At 31.1% G+C, this 24,087-nt stretch overlaps 1 protein-coding gene across 2 annotated transcripts; it reads right to left on the bottom strand.

The window, feature by feature from the left end:
* Nucleotides 1–561: 561 nt before the first annotated feature.
* Nucleotides 562–23,801, bottom strand: LOC123665177 (homeobox protein HMX3-B-like). 2 transcript variants are annotated; one of them, XM_045599521.1, is made up of 3 exons: nt 23,518–23,801; nt 7,974–8,077; nt 562–1,205 (listed from the first exon to the last, which is right to left on the bottom strand). In XM_045599521.1, the coding sequence occupies exons 1-3, from the start codon at nt 23,799–23,801 to the stop codon at nt 562–564; spliced, it is 1,032 nt and encodes a 343-aa protein (XP_045455477.1). The 2 variants fall into 2 exon arrangements, 1 of the variants encoding a protein (XP_045455477.1); XR_006744998.1 differs by lacking the exons at nt 7,974–8,077; nt 23,518–23,801 and adding an exon at nt 4,283–4,317 and having other exon boundaries at nt 1,140–1,205.
* Between the last annotated feature and the right edge of the window lie 286 nt (nt 23,802–24,087).

Genomic DNA, 24,087 nt, shown 5'->3' with positions numbered 1-24,087 from the left:
AATGGCAACACTTTATACAAAATTAGGACTACGTAAGAGTTGCTAGCGTTCGACTTTAATTTCTACAAACTTTTTTGAACTTTCCTTTTACGCGTACGTCGTTTATCGAGACAGTTTAATTTTCGATATACTATATAATTCAGTAAATTTATAAATGATAATTAATCATTGCAAATCATTTTGTAAACATTTACGCAATAATAATGTTGAAACAAAAGAACATCGCGACAAGCTCTCCCATCGTCCGCCATTTTTATTTACAATATTAGCTAGCTTAGCACAGAATAAATACAAGAAGAAATTTAAAACATTTCTATTTACAATAATATACAATGTGGAATGACAACGATTTTGTACGTTACATTTAAAATCTATAATTTAACTACTCACAACTAAATTTATCAATTACAAAATACATTTATGATTCTTAATTTGGCATTTGACAGCTAACACTCACTGACATGACTAGTCCGCGCCATTTTGTTTAAAAAAAAATCACGTTTTATTTTTTTAAAAGTGTCCATCGGCCGCGTCGGATCTTCCAGCGGCTTCAAGCGGACACTACACTAGACTGGACAGCGGCGCTCTAGACGTAACTGGGGACGCTGGGAGCTGCTGTAGCTGCTGCGGCGCTTGAGGGGGGAAGTAGACGCCGGTTTCGTTAGAAAACTGCGGATGTATCGGCAGGGGCGTGTGAGGCATAGACGTCGGTCTTGACTCGTGGTATAAAATCGGAACGCGAACCAATCTTTGAGCTGCATGCGCCATATTGGCAGCTTCTAGCTCAGCAGCCAATTGCCTCTTCCACTTGTTCCTACGGTTCTGGAACCAGATCTTGACTTGGGTTTCCGTGAGATGGAGACTAGCCGCTAGACCGGCTCGTTCAGAACTGCTCAGGTAACGTTTCATGTCGAAGGTAGATTCTAGTTGGAATACTTGGGAGCGTGAGAAGACGGTTCTTGTCTTTTTCTTTCTTTTTCCAAGACTGGATGTGGGGTCTCGTTTCTCGTCTTTGTCGAAGTCATCACTTTCATCGACATCAGGGTCCGAGTCCTGGACATCTTGCTGTTGGGGGTAGAGTGCGGGATGGAGCCGGGGTGAACGGGGTGAGGATCTCGAGGGGGAGGGAGGAGATGGTGCTCTTGGAGGACTGCGAGGTCGAGGAGACCCGCCAGCTGAGCCTTCCTCATTGTTTATGGAGTCTTCTGCAACAATAAGGCTGGGTTAATAAAGTAATGATATATTTAAAGCAAAAGAAGATTATTTTTAATTTCTTCTCTAATTAAGGTAGTGACAAATATTTGCATATTAGTGGGGGGGCGGGTTTCAGTTTTATTTGGATGACGGTTTGGCTTAGTGTCCCTCATTACTTTATATTGCACCGGAAATCGCATTTCAATTTACTATCATAGCCAATTTTTTTATAGACCATACAGGTGATAGCAGTAGTCAGTGTAGTATATTTGTGGTATGTGCCAGACCCCGAACGACGTCGAGCTATATAATAAAATTAATTTATTTAATGAACACAAACTGAACAATTTGACAGTATTTTAACAAAATTAAAATTTAATATCGAATGTTTGTAACACCAAGTTTGTAAAAAGCATTTATGTAAAATTAAACATTATTACAATGAAACAAACTTATCGGATTTTATTCCATTTTATTAAGTTTTTTGATGCCCGACGTTCCGGATACTTTACAGCAACCTTGGTCAACCTTGGATAAAATCCAAAAAAGTTGTTTCATTGTAATGAGTGAAATTCGCGTAAACGGTTCACCTCGTGGTAAGCAAATACCGTAGCCTATAAACCTTCCCCAAAGAGCTCTGCCGGCCTAGCATGCATACAACGAGATATCTCTTGACGAGAGAGAGGGATAATGTCTACATCGAGTATTTTCTCGATTACCCTAACATGCGCACTACGAGAGACAAAATTCTCTTCCGAAGACTTCGCCTTGTCGAGTAGAGAAACATTATCAACCATAATCACAACTGAATATCATTCTTATTTCTTATGTCGTAAAGTTGAATTTACAAGGTTATTGACCAATCGTGCCAAACCGGGATGAGCCAACGTTTGTATAATTTCAAACGAGTGACACATGTTTTATTTAACAATGTTCTCGGCCTTTTGGCTAAGATAAAAAGTGTATATCTAATTTAAAAAATCTAATATGGAAAATAAAACGGCGTAAGTAAATGAATTTAATTATATATGTAAAACAATATGCTCGTGTTGTGCTTTATATCTTGTCGCACATTAGATAATTGTAATTCTATCACGCATTGTTTTTTTTTTTTTTTTTTTTTTTTTAAATTTTTTGAATTTTTGAATTTTTTTTTTTTGATTATTGATTTTACTTTTATTCTATTTAATTTTATTTTTACTTATTGATTTTTTTAATATAATTTTGTTTTGTTTTTTATTCTGAATGTTGTCTTGTCTTGTTGTACTAACCCAATATGGACTTATACTTTGGTCTGAAATAAAGTATTATTATTATTATTATTATTTAGAATAAGAAGAAATTACCGAAATTATATAATTATAATAGGGAAAAGCCATGGTATACAAAAAATAGGCACCCGGTTTTATTTATTTTTTATTTATCGTCTTTCTCGTCGATAATATTGAAGACGAGAAGTTTCTCTTCCTAAAACGGCAAAATTCGACAAAATTACGATGTCATGTTAGCTTCCGTAGAGATAAATATCACAGATCACTAAAATTTAATGATTATCTCTTTTATTGACGTAACGAGAAGAGTATCACGTGCACGTATGTTAGCTACTGTAGACATAGAGAGATAATACGAGAAAAGGGGTAGACAAAATTTTGTCGTGGCGTGCATGCTAGGCCTGCTGGTCACCTAACTCACAACAGGACCACAACACTGCTTGAAAGCAATATTATTTAGCTGTGTAAGGTGTCTTCTGTAAGGTCGAGTACCTCGGTACGACAGTCAAGTCAGGCTTTCCTGCTGTGTAGGAAATATCCTACTTCAAATCTGGCTAACCTCTTCAATCAGTTATATATTTAAATTAAAAAAATAATTGAAATATCTGTGTAAAATGTGGCCTGTAACACAGTTTTTTAAGCTAGCACGGGTCGTAGGGCTTCTAGATAATATAAACTACATAATTTGAGCAAAATGAAAACTATTTTATTATTTTTATTATTATTAATTCTCATAAAACTTTCACAAGAAAACATCCAATGTAACAAATAAAATAAAAAATACAATCCAAAAGGTTTCAACAATGAAACAAATACACGTTAATTTCAATTACATTTCCGATCCAATTACAATGTTAATAATCTGTTGGGATTTTACGCCACTACGCCCTTGATTAGGTAATTTGGCGGTATTTCTTGTTTTCCTTTAATTAACATTGAAGCCATAAAAAAGTAATTATATTTTATTTTCTTTTTAATTTATGACAACGTTTAAAAAAATATTAAATAAGTAATAAAGTTTACAAAAAAATACCGATTAAAAAATCAATTAAATTTTTCAAAAATTTATATTTTATATCGTAGACTATTGAGCATAAAACCTCTATGGTGTCAAAGAACTATTAACTTAAAGTTAAAGACAAAACGTTCAATATTCAAATTCGAAATTCGAACGAGACTCGAAGGCGCGAAGTCAAATGTCATCAACGCTGTTGAATGAATCACTACAACCGAATCGGAACACTCCCATTACCGACATTTATTCTATACCCTATTAAAAAGAGCTAAGGTTCAATTTAGCAAGCTCTATGTCGATAACTTTTAAGATCACCGTCTAGTATAAACTGAACTTCGTTTCAGTGTCTAGACGTAGATGAATGGGTTCAAACAAAATAGTCGTACCGCAGTGATTCGCATTGATTTTAGAAGCCGTATCAGGTAATCCTTTGTTACCGTTGGCTTGCTGTTTACACAAACGCTTACTAGTTAAGCAGTTTATGAATATTGAATTGTTAAGTAATTATCTGATAGCTACTTTCAAAGTTTTAAATCCTTATTAAAATATAATATGTAACAATGTAAACTATGGTTTTCTCCTACAATTATAAAAAATCGTATAAGTGTTTCTTGTAATTTTTTAAGTCTAACACTATCATAAACAATTTAAAAAAGTCGCATTTCAAGTACAACGCGTTCAGTTAATATGCTATACCTATAGTTCACAGATTAAAAAAATATATTTATTTGGAACGCTCATTCTTGACAGTCAACATCGATCACTATAAAAAAATAAAAAAGAGGCCAACAAATGCACTCACAGCAATCCGAACAAACCGCATTCGAAAATTAAAAGAACCGCATGCGACATTACCGAACGTATAGCTTTTGGCGCGAATGGGAGCGAGCGAGACGGGTCTATGTTTGACATACATCCGTCTCTCTCGCACGTATAGACGTAGCTATAAATATAGCGGAACGGTAGCTAGAAAGGCATTGTTCGGTTGGTTTGGATCGCGTGAAATGGTGCTCGCTTTGTTTTCCCTCGAGATGGGTTTTGGAAAATTAAAGCGAAATGAGCGGGGTTGAGAGAGCAGACGAGATGACGATTGCTTGTTTACCATAAATATAGCCCGCTAACATACAAATGTGAATGTGAGAAATTTTCGCTGCCGTGACGACAATGGCGTTCGGATGAGTTCATATAGACTTTGTGCTTCGATTTCAGTCGATAGTTCCGCGTCTTTGGAAATGAAAATTGTTTTATTTACGACTTGTCGAGATAAGTTTTGGCATGTTTTTAATATAACAGTCATTTCTGGAACTACAGATTCTCGCGGAATACTTATTAACATCCGTCTGTGATGAAATATTAATGAAATTGTTTCTTACTCTGTCTTTGACACAGATTTTAATTTTTCACAAATACCTAAACTTAAGAATTAGCAAGTTGAAGCGGCAGTGGGCTGGTCATTTGTATCATATGACCGAGGGCCGTTGGAGCAGACGGGTCCTGGAGTGGAGATCGCGTCTTGGCAAACGCAGTGTGGGACGTCCTCCGGCCCGTTGGACCGACGATCTACGTAAGATTGCCGGTGTAGGCTGGATGAGGATTGCGGAAGACCGGGATGTCTGGCGCGAACTTGGGGAGGCCTATGTCCAGCAGTGGACTGCAATAGGCTGAACTGACTGAACTGACTAACCTAAACAATCAAGACACTAATTTCGGTGTAAGACACTGTAATCTTTGTGTCGAAACTCTCGTGACATACGCCGTGACAATACAATCAGTGTACCAACTTGCTTACGTCAAAATGTGGACATTCTAGTGCCTGACTTTTATGTTGACTATTCCTGACACTTTAGTCATATACCCTAGCGCACGTAGTAAATTACAACGTCGACCAGTACAATTAAGCCATTCAAACAGAAACCTATGATAAATATCTTTATAGCTATAGCAACACTTCTTACGAGCGGGAATCGAACTTGTACTCGCTATGAAACATTACACGAGCATATCCTACTACCATACTAAATGCGAATATTTTATAAGGATGGATGTTTGTTAGTGTTTCACACAAAAAATAATAAACTGATTATAACGAAACTTGTATGTGTACGTAGCTGGAAATCCAAAACAATTCTTAGGCTACTTTTTATTTCGACAGTCCCATGGTATCGGTAATTTCGCGGCGGAAAATCGCAAAGCACAGCTGCCATAGTTTATAATGTTATTGTAAGGTTGTAATGTTATTGTAAGGCCATTCTTATGCGACCAGAAATCACGTGGGTGCAAGGCATAGCTAGTATAGAATAATTACAAATTCTGGTAAATCTCGGTGGGTTTTCTAGCTATCATTTTTTATAGACCTTTATATTCATATATGTATGTATAGCTGTCAGCTGATGGTGTCGTATAGCGCCATCGATTTTTTAAAGCCGACGTGATTTAATAAAGGGGACTATTGTGAGTTATTTGTGCATACACTTGACTGAGAGTGCGTAAAATATTAATATATACAAACTCTCTTATATATTCCTATGTAACCTGGCATCCATTTCCCATATTTTTATTTCGTTTAGAAATCGATTATTTTATCAAATTAAAAAAAAAAACTTTTTCACAATTAACAATTAAAAAAAATCGTCCAAGTTGTTGCAGCCGGCGACTAATAAATAATAATTATTTATAAAAATAATGAAATAAAATTACATAGAATTGGGGAGATATATTTGTAAATAATTTATAAGATAGGATGATTATTTTTAACCGACTTCAAAAAAGGAGGAGGCTTCTAAATTCGACCATATATATATATATGTATGTGTGTGTGTGTGTGTGTGTGTACGTTACTGCGATAATTTCGTTGTTTATGAAGCTATTTTGATAATTCTTTTTTTGTTGGAAAGGAGATATCCCAAGGGTGATAAGGAAACCAGGATCTTATGATAAAATCCCAGAGAAATCGAGGGGAACCCTCGAAAATCTTAGTGACGACTAGTGCATTTGTTAATTTTTTTCGACTACTTACGTTGTATTACTTATCGATATAATTGAAGTCTTGACTTCATAGAAAAAAGAAATAGTCGCTGCAACTAAAATATTATTTAAGTTTTGGGTAGACCGTTTATCGGGGAAAACTATAGGCTATGTATTATTAAGCTACGGCCGAAAGGAGTATCAATGAAAAGTATGAGAAAAACCATAATAAGAATTATTATTATATTCCCTTTGACAGCATGTATACTAATATGAATTTGTATACGGAGGAAGTACCGTAGTAACTTATATAAAATATTTTGGCAAATTTTATAATCATTACATTAAACTTTTCATTCAAGTTATGTAGTTTTAAAAGCAATAATAGAGTATGAGTACGTGTTGTATATTTTGTAGATAATAAGCGTTTCTTTTAAAACTTATTTTTTGTTTCATTGTCATTATTTAGTTTTTATAATGTTACTAAACGCAATGCATTAATCTTTTATCGTGTTTTCTGTTTTTTTTTTTTTTTATTGTATTTACTTCATTAAAATTTTTATTTAGGTTTTCGGCGCTGCGACAGTAATGCGAGCCACAAATCACAGTACGTGACAATTGATTATGCGGAGGCCGTACATGTGCTAATCCGTGTAACGGTGACATCATTCGGTGTTAGCCTGTAACGTGTCGCGTGTGTGTGACTCTTACTTGCCTTACGTTTTAGTTATCGTCATGACTGACATTCGAAAGAGGTTTACGTTTAAGGTTTTACATGTTTTAGGTTTTTTATCCACATGTTTGTTTTGTTTCCCAAACACTATGTATCATTATTTTAACATTGGTATTTGAATTATTTTATACATTTTTGCACGAGTATAATATACATAGCCTTTGTTTGTACATGTTTTTGATTAAGAAATAAATAAATAATAACAATTGAAATAAATAAAGCTCACTTTGAAAAAATAAATTTTAGTTTAAAACAAAAGAAAATGAACAAAAACTTACGACGTTGTTTTTTTATACAAATCATAAAACTTAAATTAAATTATAATTTAAAAATCAGTAAATAAAGGGAAAAGAGCATACGAAGGCAAAGATGATTCAGTACTTAGAGTTATCTGCTATTTTTATCTGTTGTACAATAAACAATACATTATTATTATTAATAACTATTTTGTCAAACGTTAATAGCACATTTTTTTTCATTTTTTTTTGTATTAAAACTTTCCGTGGTCCTTGAGGAATGTACAAAAAAATAATTTAGCCAAATTGGTCGAGCCATTCTCGAGCTATGCGCTTAGCAAAATTCGTTTTTATTTATATAGATAGTAACTACCAAATATTCACATACGTCAGAAAGGGTTTTTGAAAATATGTTCCTTTTAATTTCTTTAGATTTCCAAGACATTTGAAAAAAATTATAGCTATTTTCAACTGCTTAATGTTATTTATTAATATATATTATTGTCGATTAGGATTACATCTTGAGCGAAATATATAAATATGGAAGGGCTTATATTTACCTCTTGGTGGAGTCCGTTCATGAGGCCTCTGCCAGTACCAGGGCGCGGGTACGAGTCCCCCATACCGACCAGCCAGCGCACTCCACTGAGAAATAAGACCGAGCCTGTAACAATATCAAAATGGTACTTAAATAATTAAATGTATATAACAATACACACGGACGTCAATGTACAAAGAATGCTTGTGTTATATATAAGTAATATCCGACTGATATAGCTAAATATATATTTTTTCGACAAATACATATAATTAATATTTATTTAAAAATAAATACATATATCATACCCAGACTTGAGGCGGGGATTAATGTTCGGTATGTGAACCTGCTTTTCTGTTATGCCAAAAAGAGTTTGTATCTTTAAAAGAGAGCTTGTATTCCTTCTCTTGTAACTTCATAAGTAGACATGACATTACTCAACATTCTTATCATTCATTTTTGTTAATTAGAAATAAAGCTTTAACGATTAGAACTAACGAATTACTGTCTCTACATTTCTTTACATCTATAGAACATTAAAAAACAAACAATATTTCAAATCAAACTAAAAAAAAACTGTTTTAGTAAAGGAAAGTGCAAAGAACAATAAATCACTGAAGTAAAATTGTTTTTCTATATTTTTGTTATAAATTCACTATTGACACGAACAAGCCCGCTCGCTTACGACGTATCGATGTATACGTATCGATTGTTCTCGATAAAGAGGATCGGAGCTCTTGAAGTGTGGGCGATAGTGATGTGAATTGATGAAGTTTATCGATAAACTGTAAACATTTGTTATATTAAAATATTAAATAAGTATTATTTTAGCTCTTTTGAGTTTATGCAACACCATTTATGGTTATAATTTTATGGTACAGAAATAAATAAAAGAAAATTTATCTTCCAAATATTTGTTTTAATAAATTGGATGTTTCTTTTTATTTTAAGTAAGACCATGTATTTTTTTAGATCTTGCAATACAAGATATGCGCTTGAGATATAAATTATCACCTTCTTACTCTGCGAATACTATTTTTTTTTTATAATTTTAAATGAAAATCAAGAAAAACAACCATCAGTAATCCTTCATATTATTTTAGAATTTTGTCATATAGCAAGAGAACTTAGCAGCTAATTAAAGTCTAATTCTACATTAATAAACATAGAGAGCATCTTCACCCATAAGTTGAATGTTTACAGGGTTGTGATGACTGTGTTTTAATAAAATTAACAACAAGCTACATATGGGTGTTGAATATCGAAATGAAATTAAACGAATGAAATTAAATTAAATGTAACCATTTATTTCGCCATAAGGTGATAAACTTACACTTAGCAAAACTTAAAAATAATATCATTTACAAAAAAAAAACTCAACAATAATAAAATAAAGTTAAGGTAGCTAAATATCCAGCAATAAAATAAAAATTTACATCTTAACATAAGGTACATTACAAACTTAGGTAATGTACCCAATGTTACCAATAACCTTAACATATTCGAAATAGTCAATATTAAGATACTTAAAATTTCTTATGTCTCGTTAGACATTACCTTACCTTACCTAAAGCATTTATGACGCTCGAAAGTCACTTTCCTCTTTCTCTGAAATTGTTCGTCTAGTGTTTTCAAATTTATTCAATAGTTATACATTTTTCCGGTAAACTATCTATAATTTCTCGACACTACTCACCCACAATGTGTAAGAGAATATTCACTTGTATTTCCACTATTTTTTATCTATTTTGCAAGCTTTACTATATATTTCATAACACCGCTTCCATTTTAGCAACTTTTCGTTAAGGCTCGAGATATCCCATTAATTTTTGTCGAAGCAAAATAAGTGGCGGTGACAACATCCATGCTTGAATTTTAAATAAATAACCATAAGAACTTGCTTTACCGACCGCGCCATGTAATGGTCCCATTATTATTTTTACATTCACCCATTATTACAATTTCATAATGAATCTACCCTCACACCGATTATATCCTCGGCTTTTTTAAATATTACAATTGTTTCGGTATTAATAATAAGCTATTGTATCATAAAACAATCATTGATTGTCGAAAATAGATAATCAACAACAATCATTTAAATATTTAACTACTGATTAATGCTTAGTACTTATTTTGAGACGATACAAAATACGTGGAATCCATCTCAAATATAAGAAGCTCTTATTTCAAACAAGGTAAGTAAAGTAGTTCATTTAATTTTTAAGATCAAAAACTTGTCACAAACCGAAGATTATTAACAAATTTGTAAAATTTTCTTCTGTCTATAAGGAGTTATTTAATTATTTTTTACTTTTGAATAAAAGTAGCATTTAATAATACAAATAATATTACGATTTTTCATTTTAAGGAAATGTAAGTAAGACGTTTCATGAAATCTTGTTTATGGCTTATACAACGTCATCGAATTAACGCTAATCTAAAAACAACAATCGCAGTTATTAACATTTGACGAATACCAAAATAAGATTAAAAATCATAATATATACATGTTATGTAGGTATGTCATTTTCTACAAACGATATATTTTACTCGTTTCTAATATATAAGCTTCAGTATACAAATAGACATGTGGAAACACACAATTATACCTCAACGTAAATCAAACAGAAAAAAAAACACAAAATAATATAAAAAAGAATACAGACAGTATTTACACTTCAAACCTGTATAAAAACTCATATACATGAAAAAATATCAAAAATAATTTAGTAATACAGATACTTTATCTTGCCTACGACGCATGTCTACGATGTCTACGTGCTACGTACCTCGTAGTTACGAGGTACTACGCTGTAGCGCCACCGTAGCTCGTAGTTCAAGTAAGATACTAATGAAATGCTGGCGTGTTTTGTGATTTTGCTTACTAACCGACCTTAAAAAAGGATAGTTATGTGGAATTACTTAACGTATCGTCTGTTATTTTTTAATCGATAGGTACTGTTTTAAGATATTGTTGTATTATTGCGTAGGGACAAAGTTATTTTCTTATTTACCGTTAAAATATAGGAACTGTGGAGTTGCTATTTTATTTTACAAAGTGACACTTTGTACAATTGAATTTGATGCAGAAAATATAACTTAATGAATAATTATTCAATAAGTTAATTTTCAGAAAGTTAAGTTTAAGAAAATATAACTTAATGAATAATTATTCAATAAGTTAATTTTCAGAAAGTTAAGTTTAAGAAAATATAACTTAATGAATAATTATTCAATAAGTTAATTTTCAGAAAGTTAAGTTTAAGAAAATATAACTTAATGAATAATTATTCAATAAGTTAATTTTCAGAAAGTTAAGTTTAAAAAAATATAACTTAATGAATAATTATTCAATAAGTTAATTTTCAGAAAGTTAAGTTTAAGAAAATATAACTTAATGAATAATTATTCAATAAGTTAATTTTCAGAAAGTTAAGTTTAAGAAAATATAACTTAATGAATAATTATTCAATAAGTTAATTTTCAGAAAGTTAAGTTTAAGAAAATATAACTTAATGAATAATTATTCAATAAGTCAATTTTCAGAAAGTTAAGTTTAAAAAAATATAACTTAATGAATAATTATTCAATAAGTTAATTTTCAGAAAGTTAAGTTTAAGAAAATATAACTTAATGAATAATTATTCAATAAGTTAATTTTCAGAAAGTTAAGTTTAAGAAAATATAACTTAATGAATAATTATTCAATAAGTTAATTTTCAGAAAGTTAAGTTTAAAAAAATATAACTTAATGAATAATTATTCAATAAGTTAATTTTCAGAAAGTTAAGTTTAAGAAAATATAACTTAATGAATAATTATTCAATAAGTTAATTTTCAGAAAGTTAAGTTTAAGAAAATATAACTTAATGAATAATTATTAATTAAGTTATATTTTCAATAAGTTTTTAATGTATTAACATACTTGTTGAGATTTTTAAAGTATTTACTATTTTGTTTTTTAGTTTTTTGTATTCCAATCAAATATCTAACGCATTATATTATTGTATTGTAATGTACCAGAAGTACTTTAAATTAAATTTACGAACGCTCTACATTCATATATAAAATCCGTTTTAACAAAAGTTCGTTGTAATACTTTATTGATAAATTTCCATCACTATACCCGAGCTTTTGTCTCGCTAAGCTTCGAACGTCACATTTATCGGTATTCGTAACAATTACGATTGCGTCCTTTCTATTTGTTTATCGACTATAGTTTCAGTCAGAGACAAATTAATCGTGAAACTAATGGATTATATTTTAACATACGCTTTTTATATGAAATATCTTCTTTTTTTTCTAAATATCGTTCTTATAGTATTGGTTTTAATGTGTGTGTTTGTGGGTATGTTTGTGTTTATCTATGTGTATGTGTCTGTGGATAAGTAATAAACGTAATTGTTAAGAAATTGTTATAGAATAGAATTTTGAAATAACACTTTTTAATTAAACTAATTGTATTACGCCAAACGTGATTCAGACTTTCAGAAAATTTGAACAAATTAAACCTACAATAAATAATAAACATGCGTCTCTGTCGTAAATCTATTCACCGCAACAAAAAAAAAATAAACCGTATAATATTAAATGAATCTGAAGCATACATGTGTGTTCGATAAATAAAAAAAAGCTAAATCGTTAAATCAAACCCAAGACCGAAACTCAACAGCCAATAGAGCACAAAAAAGAAAGAAATCGGGACATTACCAATTTGCATCGGTCCCACATTTAATCCCCGCAGAGAAGTTCCAAACTGAAATTCCATTACTCGATAAAGTACTGCTTCCTTTAAAAGCGGAAAGGAAGAAGGCTCGCCGTGATTGGTCGGCTCACCGCGCTCTGATTGGCTGGCTCGTGACCCCGCCTCTCTTGAGGGGTATAAAAATCGATGCGCGTCACCCGCTCACTCTTTTTGCCACGGCGCGTCCGCCCGACACTCTGCGCTTGTTACTAATAATGGCGTTTGTACTTTCTTTTATAGCATAAAGTGTTTAGTTGTATCTGTTGTCCGTGCAAGCGACACGGGAGCCTTTTGTTGGTTTTACAGATAGGGAGGTATTCTCGGACGCGTTTAAAAGCTTCTCAGAGATATCTTTTCACTTATTTCCTAGGTTACAAACGACAATACGACTCGTAACGACCATTCAGCGGGTGTCTAGCGCTTTCAGTGCTTAAATGTCAATAGAATGTAACTACTGTTATTTCATAATGAAACATTTTTTGTAATAAAGAAGAAATGCGATTTATATTTCCATTTATATTGCAATGCTTTGAAAAATATGCCAGACTATTTTCATTTATTTTAGATTCTCAAGTATAGTAGCTATAAGTTAAACCAAACTAATACATACCAGTCTTTAACTTAAAAAAACCTAATTTTACTACTACTTACTATTTCAATGTAGGTATTTGTAAACAGCCAGAATACAGATAGAGCTGCTTTTTGAGAATTATATTATTAATGATTCAAATACTTTTAAAGTTTTGGAGAACTAACCATTTCTATGACAAAACATCTAGAATTTAAGCTATATTAAATATATGAAACCAAAAAAAATACACCCATATTAATTTCGCATCTTGAAAAATTCGGTACCATTATACGAAACTAAGTCACCGCCAAGATTCCAGGTCCCACAATAGGTTTAGACTTTTGAAATAGGCAAGCATGAAGTCTTTATATTCTTTTGTACGGGACATATATTAAAAACTCTCTTTGTGTTCGAGAACCTCTTGGTAAACGTTTCCTTTTTGCTCGTGTTGCTAATGTACAATGTGAACACTTAGTTTTTTAGTTCTCCGCAGTATGGTAAAGCCGAGTCGGTAAAGCCGAGCCGAGTTAATGCTCTGTATGTTTCTCTTTAATAAAACATTCCGTGAGATTGTTATTAAATACTTTTTTTATTCTTTAACCTCTGATGAAATGCGATTCTATTTTTCAATTTCGAAAAAAATATCGTGTCGGTTGTACTTTGACGGTATTTCAATTTTATAAATATGGAATGAAATAGTTTTCTATTTTTGAATTTTGAAAATACTATTCTATTTTTAAATATTGAAATAAATGTCGGTTATTTTGTGACGGTTATTTGATTTTGTAGATTCGAAAGGAAAATTCGGGAAATACGTTAAACAAATTTTTTAAACATATTTATATAAAAAATATTTCCTTATATATTCTCAATTACAAAAATAAATAATTTTAATATCACTATGGTGATTATTGAATTATAAAATTTAGCAAGGTTGGATTTAAATCCCAAAAAATAATAAGCACAAATAAACTTAAGCTTTGTAGACAGCTTAAAAGCAGCCAAAAAATTAAAATTCATACCCAACTAATCCCCTATCAGCTTACAGGATATCTTCATAAAATGAAAAAATGTAGGTATTCAGTAAGGGGCAAAAATGGATCCTGAAATTCTCTTAAGAGATAAGAAAGTGACTTTCCTACCCTCTATATACCTACTTTCATTATTTTGCCTTAATTTATAAGCGGTAGCGGAAATAACGAAAAACTTTTTTATAATTAATTAGATTCAAAGAGTAGTAATGTATTTTAACTTTTCACAATATTATAAACGACTGTTATTTTTATTTACTTTTTTAGTTAAAAATCGTGTCGAAATAACTGAACAAATGTGATAAATTTGGTGGAAGAAGCTACATAGAGTTATTACTAACTGGAGATTCAGAATAACTTAATACTTCATTCCGAAATGTTCAAGGGTTGGAAATTACGTAAGAAATCACGAGGTACTAGAATTTGTATATTATAAATTGTAATATATCATGACAAATGCGTGATACAAGAAAGAAATTGATTTTAATTAATATAAGTTTAACTAAAGCGCTTACATAATAAAATTTAGTATTTTTTAGATTATAATGAAGCAGTTTATAATAATGAAGTTATTTTCTTTTAGTGTGATACATTTTTGGTATTGTATGTATATCATGAAATCTTTATTATATAAATAGTATGTATTGTCACGTTGCTGTATTGTCTATTGTAATAAAATAAAAATTAAAAGTTATGAAAATTCATTATAATTTTTTACTTAAAATGTGTTAAAACATCGCTAAATTTTCTAACTTACACCACAAACAATCGGTAAGTTATTTATACTTAAGAGGGGCAAGTAACTCACCCTAAGATACAAAGATTTAGGGTGCAGCATATTTTCTGTTATTAGGTGTTTAAAGAAGGGTGTTTATCAAAAGATTCCATTATATTTATGGGGTGAGAGACATTCCGTGTGGGGATTTTAGTATCATATTTTATTTCTTAAGATCTACCTCATACATACGTGAATAAGTTCGTTTTACTTCTCATAGAGATTTAATATCATATGACGTCATGAAGTAAAGATTGCGGCTCTTTACAAATTCACTGGCAGTTGTTCTATATGATGTCCTATTGCCTATTCTCTCTTGTTTAGCTTACTGCAGACAGAATTTCGACAGTTTTCCGCCAACAGTTTATTTCAAAATTAATTCTCAGGTTATTAAAAACCTAGGGATAGCATAGTTTGAACATATTACAGAAGTTAGTGACAGTAAAGAACATACATAAAGTTAAACTTCAAATATTTTCTTATACGTAGTTTATGAATTTCTGTTTGAATAACTTCTTTACATTTTTCGTAATATTAATATAAACGTGAAATGTTTTCATAATACATAAGTACCGATAAATTTTTAACTCGGCAATAAAATAAATAAATGATACAACAGAAAAAAAAATAAAGAATATTTAAATAATTCATTAAAAACAAGTAACAAACAACATACCTCAAATATCTAAAATAACTCGACTATCTCAAAGAGTTAAATATTAACAAACCCACCCTGAAGGCCGAAAAGTGATCCCTTTTTTTCGATCAAAAGTATTTATAATAAAAACTTCCTAAAACGCTCTAATTAATACAAAAAAAAGAAAAAATCTCAAATCCTTTTAATCAATTACTTTTCCTTCTTAAATTACATAATTAGACGATCCTAAAAAGCTACAAGGACAAGAGTGCAAAGAATTTAAAAAACATAAACTTAACAATAATGGCGCGAACAATGACAGATTGTTTACAACGCTAAACAAAATGTCGGCCGTCACTGGAGGCGTAATTAAGATTTGAGGGGGGAAAATGGAGACAATTTTCTTTAAGTTTAAATGTTTTATCATCGCAATTTAGCTTGTCAGTTATATAATTAAAGTTTTATTACTTACATTCTAATTGTTTGAATTTTGTAAATTGTCATTTAATTTTTATTTCTTATATTTATATATTATCATTTCCTCTTCTGTCTGACTTCATAAATAAATAAGGTTTTTAATCGTAATGACCCTTAACACGACCAAAATCCTGATTTAAGAGTCTGGAACAACACAAAACAAACGCTCATACCACGAAAAATATCCGTATGACCCATACAAACATGAAATGACCAATGTCATAACCAGAGCAGCTGTCAAACACTGCTAACACTGCGCTTTCACACCTATAGACGGTCTGTGTATGTTTCTAAAAAGTATATAGTTCTTGAAGCCCCATAAATATCTTACATTGCTTTGATTTTTTTTTTTCCAGCCAGGATCAGACCTTGAGTTTTAATCAGTTTGATTGTTTTTTTAGGTGGCAGTTCAATATTCTTTACATCCTGCAACACGTCATCTCGCTAGTTACTTTATTCTTAAAGAACTTCTCTAAAAGACTCCATCTATTCCTATTTTAAAAATTGTTAAAATATATGTAGTCTTTGACAACTTTTTTGTAATTTTATCATTCTACCGTCAAGGGACAACTTTTTTTTTGTTTCTAGTTTTGACTATTTTTAGTTATTTAAATTTGCTAATTGTGTAATTTTTATGTTTATGTCTTTATTGTTATACATGTGGTATGGTGGTGCACCTGTAAGTAGGTATTATATTTAATTTTGAAATATTTGTTATTATTTTTAAGTTATGTAAATAGCTGTAGGTAAACCTGACAAATAAATAAAAATGAAGAATTTTGTTGTTACAACAACGAACACTGAAGAGAACGACTGAGATTCATTATATTTAATGAATTATCAAGGAATCTGCCCCATCAAGGAGTTTCCCTCGTCAAGGAAACTGCCCCATCAAGGAATGTTAAATAACCAATCTTAACAAAAAAGACAAGACGTCGACCTCCATCAAGATGTTTACAGGTCCAATGTGTTGTCTTGTCAGTTCCTAGCAAACGACTTTTACCCAGATAAAAGGCCCATTTTTACCCCATAAAGGGGAAACTACTTGTAACCCTTGATTAGATGGGGTAATGATGTTTCCTTCGTACGGATTAAATGGTCCGTTTTTATTCGTTACAAGAATAAAGTTCTTTTACGTTCTGATTTGATTTTGGTAAATTAGTTAGTTTGGGATTTTGTTTTGAGATTAAATATATTACTTTTTACGTGTCGAAAGTCTCAATTATTGTTTTTTTGAATTGATTTTTTTTTAATTACATAGAAAAAAATGAGTTTTACCTAATAACAGTATTCTGACTACTTAAGATATATATGTAAAAGACTCATTTTAGTATATGGAATTAAAACCAAGTAAACTCAACAATTAAATAAAAATTTCATCTGAGAAGAGAAAACATTGACTGATTGATTGCTTGTAACATCCCATTGCTGGGCCTATGCCTCCCTTTAGAGCTGTTACCGGTATTAATAGCCGTGTTAAAAAAAATTTAAACTGTAATAATTAATTAAACATAATTAAAAACCATTGATCCTTGACTTTTTAATTATATAGCATAATATAGCTTAGCATAATATAGCTGGACATTACTTACTTTTCATACCCCTAAGTTATGGGGGGAGGGAATTAAGGGGGTAAATAACATAGAATGCAAAACGTTTGCGGGGTCAGCTAGTAACAAATGAATCGTCAAAATCGATTCAAACGTTTCAAAACGAATAAAGTATTATTATTTAAGTAGAGAACGCGAACTTTCAAAATTAACACAACATTTAACTTTTAAATGAATAAAATAAAATACGGCCTATGTTTAAATAACGAACCCTCAAACTGAGGGGTGGTTTGAATGAAGTTACTTGTGAAGTTGTAGTGGCGTACCATGGGATCATGATCGTAGCGACCAGCGCGGTCGGTACTAGGCTTAATCTACAAAATCGATCGGGTGAGTTGGAATAAGCGAGTTACTCGAGCGAGTTCTTGTAAAACTATAAATATTAAGTAATATATCAAGTAGTTTGAAAAAACGACCAACGAAGACCTGACGGAATTGTCAGCCATCATTTTTAATTTTTTTGAAAATGAGAGTAAGATGTTTAAGTAAATAGTTCTTGGAAATTTTTATAGTTCGATATACTAATTTAATACTATATAAATTAAAAAAAAATCGTATTGTATGTATACACGCCCATAATTTCCGAAAGACTGCTCCAAATTCAATGATAAATTTACCTGTAAATAAGGTAAAAATGTACCTGTAAAGACAAATTTACCTGTAAAATAAAGATCATTAAAAAATCAATGTATTCACGTAAAAAAAAATATGATGGTCCGATGTTCCCCAGGGCAGCTAATTATTATTCAATGACAAAGCCTTATAATAGCGATAAAATGAATAAGACAATATATTTTCTAACACAAGATTATTCCAAGTTGTCTATTATAAATTTCCCTAAAGATTTAAACACAATTTATCAAAGTTCATTACAAAATGCGAACAAAACTTTCAATTTAAGATAATTTTCAATGTTTTCAAATAATGAAAACAATTAACAAATAACTCAAAAGATAAACTTCAAAATCTTTGTTTTATTTTAATGAAAACTATCCGTAATTTTATAACAAAGGATTACGATCAGAGGCTAGACGGTTAACTTCAGACTAAGCTTAATTTACCAATTAGGCTTCGTTACTTCGAACGGACTAGTAACTGGAGCGAGCTACGTAGTAACATTGAATAAAAATGATTAAGTTACTGTATTTACATTAAATTTCAATTGATTCTTACAAGTTTTTGATGATACTTATATGTCTTTGTTAAATTGTGATCACGTATAAGAAACGTGTTTTTAGCTATTTTAGAGCTATTAATAATGTACTACAGAACTATTATGTATTTAAGTCCACGACATCTAGTATTTGTTTTTTCAGACATATGTGTGTTAAAACACTTTGTATATTTGAAGCGAACGATGAATTTAGAAAATGTGCTTGTAACATCTGTATGACGATGAACGTTCTGATTTATTAAATAAAATAAAACTTAAAATAACTAAAAAGTAAATTCAAATTAGTCATATACATACGGCTAACTTAACATACTCAGTTTATCCAAAGAAGTCAAGTCGTCTAAACGGAGCATATTCAATCATCACAGAATGCTTGATTCGCTTCAACAGACAACAATTACCTAGTTTATAGTTTCATCGGTCAATTATATCGTATTAGAACTAAAACGCAAAGTTATATTAAATTCAAAACATTCATGAATATATTATAAAACCTCTTTCGTATTTTTTCTATAATTATATGGGTAAAGTGGTAGATCTTTTATAGATATAAGTTCGCCCTTGCCAACATTATTATTAAACATGATTTATGCTTATTAGATCAGTGCAGATAGCTTTTGAAACCAAAAAAAATATAGTTGGATGAAATCCGTTGGAAAAGGAAAAGAATACAACGAAAATGAAAGGAAAAATAATTTGGAAGGTGTATTATTGTTACCATTGTCAGAGGCTAAAGACACTGGTCTATATATTTTTAAGTGCAATAAATATATAAATTACGAGCGATCTGAGGTCGATAAGTGGGGGGGGTATTTTTACCATTTTCAAAGGCTAAAGGCTATAATCTATATATTTTTAAGTGCAATAAATATATACTATTGTATATAAATATTTTTTCCACATAAAGACATTATTACGGTAAACGCTAATACCCTTTGTAAAGTTTCCCTTCTTTGACAAGATATTATAAAAAAATAATGTGTGTGCAATTCACACACGGTAGAAGTAAAACTTCAGAAAACTAGCATACTAGAGATTTTTTTTTACTGGGAATATAAACGTTGTGTAATGTATTCTATCTCATTATCACCTATTCTTTATAGTGACGCGTTTTCGTTTCATCGAATTTCAAATCACAACGATTCTAAAGAATTTTTATTTCATAATCAAATGAGCGAGGCAAAACAATTTAAATTATAACTAGCTGACCCCGCAAACGTTGTTTTGCCATAACACAAAATTTCAAATATTTTTCTCAATTTGATCGGAGCACCAACTGTCGGGACAAACTGTAATTAAAATAGAATAATATTTAATTTTTTTAATTTTTTTTTTTTTTTTTTTTTTTAATAAAAAAATATATCTAAAAAACAGAATACTAAATTTTAAAGGAATATCAGACAGGATTGCGGTTCTCAATATGCAGTTAGCTGGATTCAAACAACCGATATCTATTATTCAAACCTATGCACCTACAGAACAAGATACGATAATAGTAAAAGAAAAATTCTATAAAAAATTAGCTGGAGTACTGCAAGGGATAAATAAAAACGTAATAGTGATGGGAGATTTTAACGCAAAGACAGGCAGCAAATCAAACAAAGACGAATTCGTGTTAGGAAAATACAGTAGCGGAGAAAGAAACGATAATGGACAACGACTCATCGACTTTTGTTTTACGTTTAATCTAAAAATAATGAACAGCTTTTTTAAAAAGGGAAAGATGAGAAAGTGGACATGGATTTCTCCAAATGGCAAGCATATGAACGAAATTGAGTCAGCGTAGTAAATATTTTCAATTTTAATACAGATCATAGAATGGTAAGAGGAATTATAAAATGCGAAAAAAGAAATTCAAGAAAACATATCTTATCAAATAAAAATATAGGCACTTCGTTTCCGTTATCAAAAACTAACTTAGGTGAATTAAATAAAACACTACTAGAAATTAAGACGCATAGAACTTTACAAGAAAAATACGATTTTTTGGAAAAAGCAATGAAAGAAGTGAATAGATTACGGACAAAAATAGAAAAAAGGGATAAATTAGGAGAAGAGACAAAAAAAATAATGGAAGAGAGAAAAAAACTATTGGAGAATCGTAAAGATAATTTCCAAAATATAGCGAACATCAGCAAGAAAATTCAGATATCAATAAGAAGACACCGTAAAGAAGAAAGACTAAATATATTAAAGGTACAGATAGAAAAAACAGGAGGGATAAGGAAAGGCCTGAAACAACTAAAAGAATATACACAATGGATACCTAATATCAAAAGTCAAAAAAAAGAAAACTGGTCAACAGACTACAGGAAGATTGTCAATAATTACAGAGGCAACAAAATTTTATAAAGAATTATACACAAATAAGAATAAAAATATACTGATAAGAGAAAAGAGATTTGAATTAGAAGAAGAAATACCATGCATACTAGAAGCAGAAGTTGTTAAAGCTATTCAAACACAAAAAAGTGGTAAAGCACCTGGTGACGACAAAATTTCAAATGAGCTATTGAAGGACACAATAACAACAATTGTTAAGCCCTTGACCTACTTATTCAACGAAATTCTCTTTACCGAACAAATACCAACTCAATGGACAAAGTCGACGATAATTCTTTTACATAAAAAAGGAGATAAAACAAATATTAACAACTATAGACCGATATGCCTTACATCTAATATTTATAAAGTGTTCTCAAAAGTTATACTTGGAAGAATAACAAAGCAACTGGACGCAAATCAACCAAAAGAACAGGCGGGTTTTCGCTCTGATTTTTCAACCATTGACCATATTCATGTAGTCAAACAGTTAATTGAAAAATGTAATGAGTATGGCAAAACTTATTATTTGGCATTCATAGATTACAGTAAGGCTTTCGATTCACTGAGTCACACCTACATCTGGAAGACGCTAGAAAACCAAGGAATAGAAAGTAAATATATAAATATTATAAAAGAAATATACAAATATTCCACAGCGAAGATTCAACTAGAACGAGTAGGAGATGAGTTTACCATCGAAAGAGGCGTCAGACAGGGGGATCCACTTTCGCCGAAGATATTTACAGCAGTTCTTGAAAATATATTTCGAAATATTGAATGGGAGCACTTTGGCATAAATGTAAATGGAACCAACCTAAACCATCTAAGATTTGCTGACGATATCGTACTATTTGCTGATACTCCGGAAATGCTTCAAACTATGATATATCAACTGGACCAAGAAAGCAGGAAGGCAGGCTTATCTATGAATCCAATTAAGACTAAGCTAATGACAAATGCGATAAAACATAACATAGAACTAAGGCAAGAGCCTATTGAATATGTCGACGAATACGTATATCTAGGACAAATCATATCTACAAAAGACCAATATTCAAAGGAGATCGACAGAAGAATAAGCAACACTTGTAAACGCTATTGGTCTTTGAAAGAAATATTTAAAAACGAAACAATCCCAATGACTGTTAAAAGCAAATTATACAACATCTGCATTCTTCCATGCCTTACCTACGGGTGTCAAACTTGGCCTGCTACGTACAAAAACAACGCAAAACTTGTAAGTTGCCAACGTCACATGGAACGAAGTATGCTTAATATAAAGCTGCGAGACCGGTGGACCATCGCTAAAATAAGAAGCAAGACAAAAGTGAGTGATATTAGCAAAACAATTAAAAAACTGAAATGGAACTGGATAGGACATATTATGAGAACAAATAAGGAAAAATGGACCAAAAATATTATGGAGTGGTACCCTAGAAATGGAAAGAGGCAAAGAGGGCGTCCAATAAAAAGATGGGATGACGATCTACCAAAAGGATGGAGAAGATTAGCTCGTGAAAGAAAAGTGTGGGAGCAACTAGGGGAGGCCTATGTCGAAGGACAACCTGGCAAAAGAACCGGTTACTAAAATAGTAAAAAACAAAAATTGTGCAGTGCTTGTTGGTCAGTGAATAAAGGCTTTATTTATTTTATTTATTTATTTATAATATTTAATATTTGATGCTGCGATGGTAGCGCACTCTTCCGGATCCAATGTAAAACATTCCAAAATTAACAATTACTTATAAATAAAAAATTAGTTGAATAAACATTTTCCAGTGGACCAAATTGTGAATCTAAACCATCCTCGAATCTCCTTGAACTCACACAAAAAAACTCAACAAAATCGGTCCAGCCGTCTAGGAGGAGATCAGTGACATACACACGCACACAAGAAATATACATATATATAGATATATTAATAATAATACTCTTTATTGTACACCATTAAAAGCGACAACAAAAAGAAACATAAAATGAAAGATGTACAAAGGCGGTCTTATCGCTGAAAGAGCGATCTCTTCCAAACAACCTTTGGGTATAGGACACGAAATAGAAACTGCAGTTAGGAAGTACACAAATAATTGGTGTTCGAATTAGAATATTTAAATAAAGTACAAATAGATAATATATAATAATAAACATTCATAATACTTACATATATAAAATAAATACATATATAAATACATAACAATTTAAATATTAAAAAAAAAACCTACCTCGATAACATAGCATCATTGGCACTCCCGAAATGATTAGCAGCTAACGCAGCTTCCAGAACATTCGACTCCCTTCTCGGCTCAGTCCGGTTAAGAATGGAACTGATAGAAAAACTCGTGTAAGGAGCACTGCCCGTGGCCTTCTCTTCTTTATCCTTCTTCAAATCATAGAAGGGGCTCTTCTGGTCTCTTCTAGAAGGTGAGGAAGGGATGTCAGGACTGCTGGCTCCAGATACGACGTTTACTTCGATGTCGTTGTCCTGGGATGAGACTGGGGAATCCATGTTTGGTCTCAGCGCATCGTTCTGTAGCAGCCTGAAAGATGTGATCGTTATTCAATAACTGAAATCATCGCAAAACATTTTATGGAGATTCTTCAAATAATGGTGCAATTTCAAAACATTTGAGATGTTCTGTGGGGCTTGTTTGGTCAGCTAATAAGAAAGTATATAAGATAAATAAGAATATTTGACATATAGCGGTATCCAATAGATTAAAGCTTACGATATATCTTCTTATTTTTATCAACAAAAACTAATATCTATATTAATACTTTTTTTTTTTTTTTAC

The sequence above is a fragment of the Melitaea cinxia genome, chromosome 23 (genome assembly GCF_905220565.1).
Source record: "Melitaea cinxia chromosome 23, ilMelCinx1.1, whole genome shotgun sequence".
In the NCBI taxonomy this organism is placed as follows: Eukaryota; Metazoa; Arthropoda; class Insecta; order Lepidoptera; family Nymphalidae; genus Melitaea; species Melitaea cinxia.
This window is presented reverse-complemented; position numbering and strand designations above follow the sequence as displayed.

Excerpts from the sequence above, each read along its gene's own strand:
- LOC123665177 (XM_045599521.1), bottom strand. The coding sequence starts at position 23,801 with ATGGATTCCCCAGTCTCATCCCAGGACAACGACATCGAAGTAAACGTC. Across the intron at positions 8,078-23,517 it reads AATGATGCTATGTTATCGAG|GCTCGGTCTTATTTCTCAGT; the intron begins GTAGGTTTTTTT and ends ATATTGTTACAG. Across the intron at positions 1,206-7,973 it reads TGAACGGACTCCACCAAGAG|AAGACTCCATAAACAATGAG; the intron begins GTAAATATAAGC and ends TTATTGTTGCAG.